Below are 9,921 nucleotides of genomic sequence, written 5' to 3' on the forward strand. Positions count from 1 at the left end.
AATGTACACGACAGGGACGCTACCTTGAGCCCCTCATGGTGCATGTGAGCACACACACCAGTGAAGGCGTGTAACCAGCCTTTCATGTCTTTATCTCCCCCTGCTCTAGACAGCAAATGTGTCAACTGTCCATTCCAATTCTCGATCAAACCACTACTTTGAAAATGAAAGTGTGTCCCTTGGTCTGAAGAAATGTAGCTCAGTGGTCCAGACTGGTGCGGTATCTTTGTTCTGGCCATTTTACGGTATTTCGAGCGTTTGCATCTACCACAGGCTACGCAAAGCCCAGCCCAGAGTCAGTGTCTAGTCCTGCCAGGACCCACTTGTAGCCTTCCAGGCCTGCCAGCGTGTCCCACTTGCCAGCTGTGTGCAGGGCCTTCCCTCCAGGACAGACTGCCCCAAAGCCACGTGCAGTCTCTGTCTCTCTTATTGGCAGACAGAAAAGTTCTCATGGCCAATTTGTGCCTCAGAGGGACAAGAGAAATAGATCTGGATTAAGCTCATCTCTCGCTGCTGCGGCCCCAGTGTCCACTCGTTTCACGGACCGAGGTAGCCACCTCGGGTGAGCACACAGGGATCCCCACTTGCTGCCCCAACTGCCGTCTGATCCTGGAAGGCAATTGATGGGCATCGACATGTCCTGCTTTGATGCACTCCTGAAATTCCCGTAGTGATTCCCGTAGGGCTGTGCTCCATGAGGGCATTGCTCTGATAGACCAGGTTTCCACTGCCCTTCTGTCCGACCGTATGGCTGGGCCATTGGCTGCTGCCCAAGAGTCAGTAAAAACACAAGTATTGTGGCAGAGTATGCAAGTCAGCCCGCAGAGCTGATTTGCTTTTGCCTTCTCCGATGAGAGTGGCAGCCTTCCAAACAGTGTGCTGTTTGTTCACCTTGGAACTGCCAACCATAAGCCAAACGGCTCTTTGCTGGTCAATCGAGAGCAGTTCACAGGGCACTGTCCAAGTGGCAAGAGAATCCGGCAGCTCCTTGGGTGATTCCAAAGTCAGTGCTAGGGAAGAAGAGTCTGCCTGCTGTGGAATACACTGAGTAATTCTGCATTCCCCCAGTAGCAGGTCCCTGCATAAGCCATTTCCGTTTTATTATAGAACTCTTCTGGACACTGCCCATCCTATGAGAGCACTCCTCCGACATCGCCCAAGATACCATAGGTATTTCAGGTTTCAAGATTATCTTATGTCCTTCAGTCAAGGGGGCAATTACAAATAATATCTGATAGCAAGCTAATAATTACCTCTCGAATGGAAATTCTCTAGTCCAAAGTCTCAGCAGTGGTGCTGGGAGGTGCTCTAAGACTTTTGCTCTAAGGCCCAGTCTATACTTCACAGAGTGTGGACTTGAGGCAATCTGATTGGGTCCCATTTGCAATGTCCAATTAATATTGCTTGATGGGTCTACATGCCTTCTGTTTTACAATCTTAGAGGGTGGAAACGTTCCCCGGTCAAATACAATATTAATCCCCATAATACACTCAGGAAAAAGATACAAGCATTTCACATAAAACCTGTTCAAACGTGCCAATTTTCATCCAAACTTTCACCTTAATCCTATCAACTCTTGCATTCCTAACTGTGGTCCCATTCAGAAAACACCAACAGGTTTTGGTTTTATAGTGCTAGCTGGGGGAACTGTTCCCTAGTCAGACATAACATCCATTTCCAAAAAACATTCAGGTGAAGGAGAAGCAACAACTTCACATAAAGCCTATTTAAACCTTTCACCTTTCATCCAAATTTTCACATTAATCCCATCAACCCTTGCATTTTTATGTCCCCCAAATCTAATTATAGTGCCTGTTAGGGCTTCACCAGTACCACACACACGGGGCTCCTGTGTCACGGATGAGAGGCTGTAGTTCCACTGACCAGGATCTAAGCTTGGCCCATCTCTTATTTTCATTTTAGCTATTATAGAGAATAATTTATAGAGACTGTATATTTGCTTTTTTTTCCTTTTTTTTTTTTTAAGAGATAGGGGTCTTGCTCTGTCACCCAGGCTGGAGTGCAGTGGCACGGTACAACCTAGAACTCCTTGGTTCAAGCAATCCTCCCACCTCAGCCTCCTGAGTAGCTGGGGCTACAGGTGCATGCCACCACACTCGGCTGATTTTTTATTTTTTGTAGAGATAGGGTCTCACTACATTGTCCAGGATGGCCTCAAACTCCTGGCCTCAAGTGATTCTCGCACCTCAGCATCCCAAAGTGCTGGGATTACAGGCATGAAAGCCCGGCTGTGCTTTTTTGCTTGTTATTTTGCATTTCCGTATGCATCAGTGGGTCAACTCCTCAGAAGTTGGATCCATATTCTCTAAATTCTATTAGTAACTTTGACCTCCAGTAACTGATTGCAGAATGACTGCTCTTCCATACCGTGGGTGACTCCGTAGCCACCCAGAAATGCAAGGTTCCTCATACCCTGCCCTTTCGTCCTTTCTCTTCTCAACCTACGTTACAGTGAATCAGGGTCATTCTAGTAAATCACACATTTTCTGCCTCCAGCCACAATGCTATGGTTTAATTCTGGCGTTAATCATTTGGGGTATGTGCACACTCCATACACAGGTTAGGACACAGTCCTCAGCAAGACTGCCCTCACTTCAGATGCCAGCCCCAAGTTCAGGGGTCCCCAGGCCACCTGCACTTCTGACCAACTGGCTACAAACTTAGGGGTTCCCACAAATTCCCTAGGGGCTCACCATAAGTCACCTCATTAGCATAAACTGTCAGGGGCCACTGTGAGTAAAAATGACACTCCTAACACCGGGGGAATTCCAAGGGCTTAGAGATGACCTTCCAGAAACCCAAGACAAAGACCAAATTCGTCATTATATAACAAGTGGCTTATGCAGTGAAAGGTTGACTCAGCAGGTCTGCTGTGTTCAAACCCTGAACATTTCAAAGAAAGTTCTGGTCCTGACTGACCTCGAGAGACAAATTTTAAGTTACTGGCACTCTGGGAGGCCGAGGTGGGAGGATAGCTTGAGGTCAGGGGTTCAAAACTGGCCTGAGCAAGAGTGAGACCGTGTCTCTACTAAAAATAGAAAAAATTGGCCGGGCGCGGTGGCTCACGCCTGTAATCTTAGCTCTCTGGGAGGCCGAGGCGGGCGGATTGTTTGAGCTCAGGAGTTCAAAACCAGCCTGAGCAAGAGCGAGACCCCGTCTCTACCAAAAATAGAAAGAAATTAATCGGACAACTAAAAAATATATATATAGAAAAAATTAGCTGGGTGTGGTGGCGCACGCCTGTAGTCCCAGCTACTCGGGAGGCTGAGGCAGGAGCATCGCTTGAGCCCAGGACTTTGAGGTTGTTTTTAGCTAGGCTGACACTATGGCACTCTAGCCCAGGCAACAGACCAAGACTCTGTCTCACAAAAAATAAACAAGTGAATTTTAAGTTACTGGAATACACTGGCTGATAAGTCTTTGCTTGGGCCATGCCAGGTATTTTATGCTATTAATGTGATTTATGTGGGGGCCTTTGGAGACCTGGAACGTGAGTAACTAAGGGCAGCCACACAGGTGCTCTGCACCTCTGTGACTGAGCCCCGGTAAACACCCTGGGTACCAAGACTCAGGTGAGCTTCCTTGATTGGCAGTACTTCATGTGTGTTGTGACACATTGTTGCTGGAAAAATTAAGTGCTGCACACATAAATTCACTGGGAGAGAAAAACTGGAAAACTGAGCTCATTTTCCCCGGGACTCTTCCCTATATGATTTCACCTTTGATGGCTTTGATATGTCTCCTTTCACTGCAATAAACTGTAACCATGAGTATAATCGTTTGGCGATTACTAGTGAATCATTGACCTGAGGGTGGTCTTAGGGACCACCAACATGGTCCTTTTTCCATACATTTGGCAAAGACCTAATGCTTGACAAAACACTTGATCACACAGCCTCTCAGAAATTCTCATTATAATTGCTCAGGACAAAACCTATCAACCATCCCAGGTACGCTTTCCCCCTTTACATCCCACAGTCGACCCTGGGCAAGTACCCTCAACTCACCCTTTGAAATACATCCCCTGCTGGACCACTTGCCTCCGTCTCTACTCCCAACACTGGAGCCCAAGCTCTGGAGCCTCTTGCTTGGAGCCCCCTGTCTCCCCGGACCTGTTCCCACTCTGTCCCAATCACACAGGCCTTCTTCCCAATCCTTGAAGAGCCCTCTTTGCACTGGAGTTTCCACGCCCGACTGTCCTCTCTCAGATCTGCTCAGGGATGGCTCCTTCCGCAATTCTGCTCAAACATCACCTCCTCAGAGACACCTTTTCCCCCACCCTCTCTAGCACACGCTATGCTCACCCCCACCAGCGGGCCCCTGACCTCGCTTTACTTCCAACTGTGCTTCTATCACTGTTTGCCGGCTATTATTACTGCTCTTGCAAGAGCTGGTAAAGCAGTCGGTGTGGCCAGAGCTCCACACACCCACGTGCAGCGGAGAGTGGACAATGTCCTGTGAGTCCAGGAGGCAGGACAGGCTCACTCATCTCTGTCATCTGGTGATGGGACCTGAGGCTCAGGAAGGAGGTTTGACTTGCCCTGGTCACAGAGGGAGTGTCAGGGTCAGGGCTTAAACCTGGGTGCTCTGGTCAGACCCTTAGGCCTTCTCTCACGCCTGGGCTGGGGACTCAGGCACAAAGTTTGCTAGAACAATCCTGAGCACAGCCCTGCACAGTTGAAGGGGCCACTTGGAGGAAGAGAGGGCGAGAAGGCGGGAGGCCAGGCTCTGACCAGCAGGCTCCTGGACCGTGCTTGGGCCAGCCTCAGGCATCTCCGTCTGCCCCAGGACTGGAGGTCCAGTGCCCAGGACAGAGCCTGCTACACAAGGAAACCTAATTTTCTTCTCTTCCCTGCTTTTTCCTTTCCTGTCCTTCCCTTCCCCTTCTCTCTTAAGGGCTGCCTCCCAGAGCTTGAGCTCTCACCCCAGCCTTCCGGACCCCAGCACTCTCCCCAACCCCAGCTGCCTTTGGAACATGCCTACCTCTCACAGGGTGGGGGTAGGGCTTCCTGGGACCCCAGCCCCAGCCCCAGCAGAAGCAGCAGGCACAGCTCCCACGTCCTCCCTGGCATGGTGGCTGTGACTATGGCTGGATGAGCAAGCCCAGGCACCGCTGCTCGCTGGGCACAGCCTGGCCCGCCTGCCCACCCAAGTCAGCCAAAGTCCAAGCTTGAGGCGTGGCCACCTGAGGTGATGTGTGCTTGGTCTGCACGTGGCCCGCTTGTCCCTCCTGCTCTAGGGTACAGTGGCGCCCTCCGCCCTTCTACCTTTTTTTTTTTTTTCGCCTCTTTTGTTTCTGAGTCTCAGCTGGTTCTGCCAGCTCAGACACTTCCCTCTGAGTTGTGGGGGTGGGGCTGGGTCAATAGACACCTGAGGGCCTGGGGAACGGTTAAGGCCACACTTCTGTGACCCACTGGCCAGTTCCTTGGGTGGCCCCAAGACTGCCAGCCTTGGAGGGCTGTCATTTCCTTTAACATTTCAAACAGAATGGCTCAAGATTCTGTCCCCGATGTGGTGGGAAACTCAGGGACCCTCACTATTGTCTAGAAGAGATGCTGTGGGAGCACAACACAGCATCACCTCCTGTCAGAGGGGGAGTCAGGGAGACCCATCGTAGTGGTGACACTTGTAATGGGTCTTGAAGATCGTTTAGGAGTTTGCCAAGGGAATGGGCTGGAGACCATCCCAATGCATGCAGAGCGTATTGTTCAGGGAACGATGAGAAGAAGCTCAGCCTAGCTAGATCGAATTTGGTGTCCGTGCAGGGAAGGGTTGTGAGATGAGGCTGGAGGAATGTGTTGGCAGCAGTCTGTGAATGGCCTTTGCCAAGTCAAGGAGGCAGCTGTTTCCCCATAGCAGAACCAGCAGAGACGCTTGTGAGCTGCAGTAGCAGGATTGGATTTGCTTTAGGAAGCTCATCCCTTCAAAATTATGGAAGATGAGTTGAAGGGGCAGAGGATGGGGCAAGACACATTAGGAGACTATTAATAGCAACAGTGCAGGCCTGGAACGACCCAGAGGAGGTGGGGAGAGGAGGAGCACATGGGGAGGAGCTTACTTCCAGCCAGCACCATTGAGCTCAGTGATTAGTGTGACCTCTCCTGCAGGACTCGGGCTCACTGGTAAGGATGTCAGTTGTAGCAGCTGAGCAGCATTTATCACTGTTAAAAGAAAAATTTTAGACAAATTAAATTTAGCATTTATTTGAGCAAAGAAACGATTCATGACTTGGGCACCTCTCTGCACCAGTGAAGGTTTAGAGAGCTCCACCCAGCAAGGTGGGCAGACAGTATTTATAGACAGAAAGAGGAAGTGACCCACAGAAACAGCCTGATTGGTTACAGTTCAGCATTTGCCTTATTTGGACATGTCTGAGCAGTTTGTAGCCTGTGATTGGCTTAAAGCTCATCTGCTATGATTGGCTGAGACTCCTGGCTGAGAGTCAGCTATTTGTTACAAAGATATACTCTCAGTTAGGTTGCAGTTTGTTTACATATTAAGTTAGGTTACAGTTTGCGACACTTGGAGGCAGCTTTAGGTCAAATTTAATTTAATTTTACAACACAGACACAGTGGCCTAGGCCCTGTGTTTTCTCTATATGGTGCTCCTGCCCCTCCCCACTGAATGGTCACCTCCACGCTGATAGGTTGCCCTTTTCCTTCTTGCAACCCCTGAACTGCAGATACTACATGCTTCTTTTCCTCCTCTTCTTATATATATATATTTTTTAGTTTTGTAAAAATTGAGGTTAAATATATATAACATAAGATTTGGCATTATAACCATTTTTAAGTGTACAATTCAACTTATATTACATTCATAGTATTGTACAACCACTCTTTAATTTCTTGGATAACTCTCACTTGGTTATAATGTATAATCCTTTTAATAAACTGTTGGATTTGGTTTGCTAATATTTTGTTGAGGAATTTTGCATCCATATGCATAGAGGGAATGGGACTATAATTTTCTTTTCTTGTAATGTCTTTATCTGGCTTTGATATATGGGTAATGCCAGCTTCATAGAATGAGTTAGGAAATATGAATATTCCACCCCTCTTCCATTTTTGAAAGAGTTCAAGAAAGATTGGTATTAATTCTTCTTTAAATGTTTGATAGAATTTACCAATAAAGCCATCTGGCCCTGGACCTTATTAGTCAGGCTTCTCCAGAGAAACACAAACAATAGGAGGTGTGTGCATGTGTTTGCCTATAGATAGTGTGGAGGGTCACTAGTCCAAAAGCTCCAGGAGGGGCTGGCAGGCTAGAGACCCAGAGAAGAGCTGTAGTTCAAGTCCGAAGGCAGTGTGATGTCAGAATTCCCTCTTCTTCTGGCGAGATCAGTCTTTTTCAGATTAAAGCCTTCAACTGATTAGATGAGACCCATTCACATTTTAGAAGGCAATCTGCTTTACTCCAAGTCTACTGATTTAAATGTTAATTTTATCTAAGAATACCTTCACAGAAACATGTAGAATAGTGTTTGACTAGCTGTCTGGGCACCTTTGCCTAGCTATGTTGGCACATAAAATTGAACATCTCATGGACTTTTTTTTGTTGTGAGGGTTTTTTTTTAATTATAATCTCTTTATTTCTTACTAGTCTATTGAGACTTTTTATTTCTTCTTGCATCAGTTTAGGTAATTTGCATGTTTCTATGACTTTGTCTATTTCATCTAGGTTAACTAATTTTTTGGCATGCAATTGTTTATAGTATTCTATTTTTATTTTTGTAAGGTCAATGGTAATGCTGCCATGTTAATTTCTGATTTTAGTTATTTGTGTCTTCTCTCTCTTTTTTCTTTTGGGTCTAGCTGAAGGTTTGTCAATTTTGTTGATCTTTTCAAAGGATACACTTTTGGTTTCATTGATTCTCTCTACTGATTTTCTATTTTCTAAATATCTTTGCTCTAATCTTTATTATTTCTTTTTGATAACTTTGAGTTTAGTTTGCTCTTTTTTTTTTTTTTTTTTGAGATGAGGTTTCCCTCTGTTGCCCAGGCTAGAGTGCCGTGGCATCAGCCTAGCTCACTGCAACCTCAAACTCCTGGGTTCAAGCGATCCTCCTGCCCTATCCTCCTGAGCAGCTGGGACTACAGGCACTTGCCACCATGACTGGCTAATTTTTTCTGTTTTTAGTAGAGATGGGGTCTCACTCTTGCTCAGGCTGGTCTTGAATTGCTGAGCTCAAGTGATCCTCCTGCCTCAGCCTCCCATAGTGGTAGGATTACGGGTGTGAGCCAATGAGCCTGGCTTCTTTCTTAGAATTTTCATGTCTCTGCTTACATTACCCATCTATTCTTTAATATTGTCTATCTTTTCCAATAGAGACTTTAGCATATTAATCGTAGTTGTTTTAAATTCCTGGTCTGATAATTACAACATCCCTGCTATGTCTGAGTCTGGTTCTGATACTTGCTCTGTCTCTTAAAACTGTGTTTTCTGCCGTTTAGTATGCCTTGTAATTATTTGTTGAAAGTTGGACATGATGTACCGAGTGAAAGAAACCCAGTACCAGTTCCTGCAGAGGTTTCTGCTCTGGTAAGTTGTGATTCTCTGTGTCTGTCTGTCTGTCTTTCCAGGTTTGGAGGGAGCAGTTGGCCTGTGACCTAAATTCCCTGACAGATCTAAGAAGAATTACTGGTTTTTAGGTTTGTGCAGCTTTTTACTTGTTAGGATGGAGTGAAAACTTCACACTCCTTACATGCTGGACCAGAAACCAGAAAGCCCCATTTGGTTCTTTTTTATATTTTCTTTTTATTGATATCCTTTATTTAATATACAGTGGTAATTCTCACAATCAGTTTTTCTGGTCTATGTGTGTGTGAGAGAGAGAGAGAGAAAAAGAGAGATACTTCCCTATTTCTTTGAATGTCTCATAATTTTTTGTTGGAAAATGGACATTTTAGATAATACATTGTAGTAACTCTGGCTATTGGCTTCCCCTCCCCCACCCAGAGCCTGTTATTATTATTGGCCTGTTTATCTGTGGAGTGACTGGGTGGGTTATTTCGGTGCTCCAGTTCCCTCCCTCAGTGTTAAGCTCCTGATGTTGCTCCTTAGGGAAACACAGCTTTGGGTATGCTCAGGTCACCTGGGGTGACGGTAATCTTGACAAGGCTCCCTTCCTCTTTCTCAGAGCTCATCTAGCTGTTAAGCTCCACTAATTGCCAGCCGATTATACAATTGTTTCAACAGTGCCTTGAGGCATAAATTCATCCAGAGACCAATCCATTCAAATTTGAATTGCTTGGAAGGCAGAGTTAGATACTTGTTCTGGCTTTACCTCGCTTGGTGCTTGGGTCCAGGCTGGGTGTTGTTCAGTATTTGTAAGCATTTCAGCAGAACAATAAAGCCTTTGGACTAGTACCTGTGTGGAAGGCCAGATGGTATGAGCGTGGGCCTGGGGCACTTGGAGTAGCAGGGCCAGGTCTCCCCTCAAAGCAGGATTTCCACCCTATTCAAGGTTCCAGGAGGGACCTGCCCCACTCCACTCTGAACAGAGGATGGGCCGGGAGAAGGCAGGCACTAGTGTTTAATGGGGCAGGAGCTGGGGCCAGGTGTGGGGAGGGCAGGCAGGGTGGTGGGGCTGTCACCATGGCAGCAGGCTGAGCAGGAAGCTTAGCAGAAGGGCAGCCACCAGGCAGTGGGGCTCCAGGAAAGCCAGCTGGGCTCCCGAGGTCAGCCGGTCACCATAGCGGTCCAGGAGCATCAGGACCACTCCATTGGTCCAGCCAAACCCCTCCTGGAGACAGGCACGGGCAGTGGGGCCAGGTCCCTGGGAAGCCCCAAGCCCTTTGGGGGATGTGGGATCTCTACCCAGGGGCTCTGGCCCTGCCTAGCCCCGGGGGTATGAGGGAGCACCAGTCAGCGCCTCCAATGGGCCCACATACAGGCC

General features: G+C 47.4%; 1 protein-coding gene across 2 annotated transcripts in view; it reads right to left on the reverse strand.

Annotated features, from left to right (window-relative positions):
- TREH (trehalase (brush-border membrane glycoprotein)) overlaps positions 1-5,128 on the reverse strand; it is an 18,125-nt gene extending 12,997 nt beyond the window's left edge. For both annotated transcript variants that reach the window (XM_012655400.1, XM_012655399.1), the window contains exon 1: positions 5,006-5,128. In XM_012655400.1, coding sequence (XP_012510854.1) covers positions 5,006-5,094 — 89 coding nt within the window. In that variant the 5' untranslated portion in view covers positions 5,095-5,128. The remainder of the gene's footprint in view (positions 1-5,005) is intronic.
- Between the last annotated feature and the right edge of the window lie 4,793 nt (positions 5,129-9,921).

Source organism: Propithecus coquereli, unplaced genomic scaffold (assembly GCF_000956105.1).
Source record: "Propithecus coquereli isolate 6110/MARCELLA unplaced genomic scaffold, Pcoq_1.0 Scaffold477, whole genome shotgun sequence".
Taxonomy (NCBI): domain Eukaryota; kingdom Metazoa; phylum Chordata; class Mammalia; order Primates; family Indriidae; genus Propithecus; species Propithecus coquereli.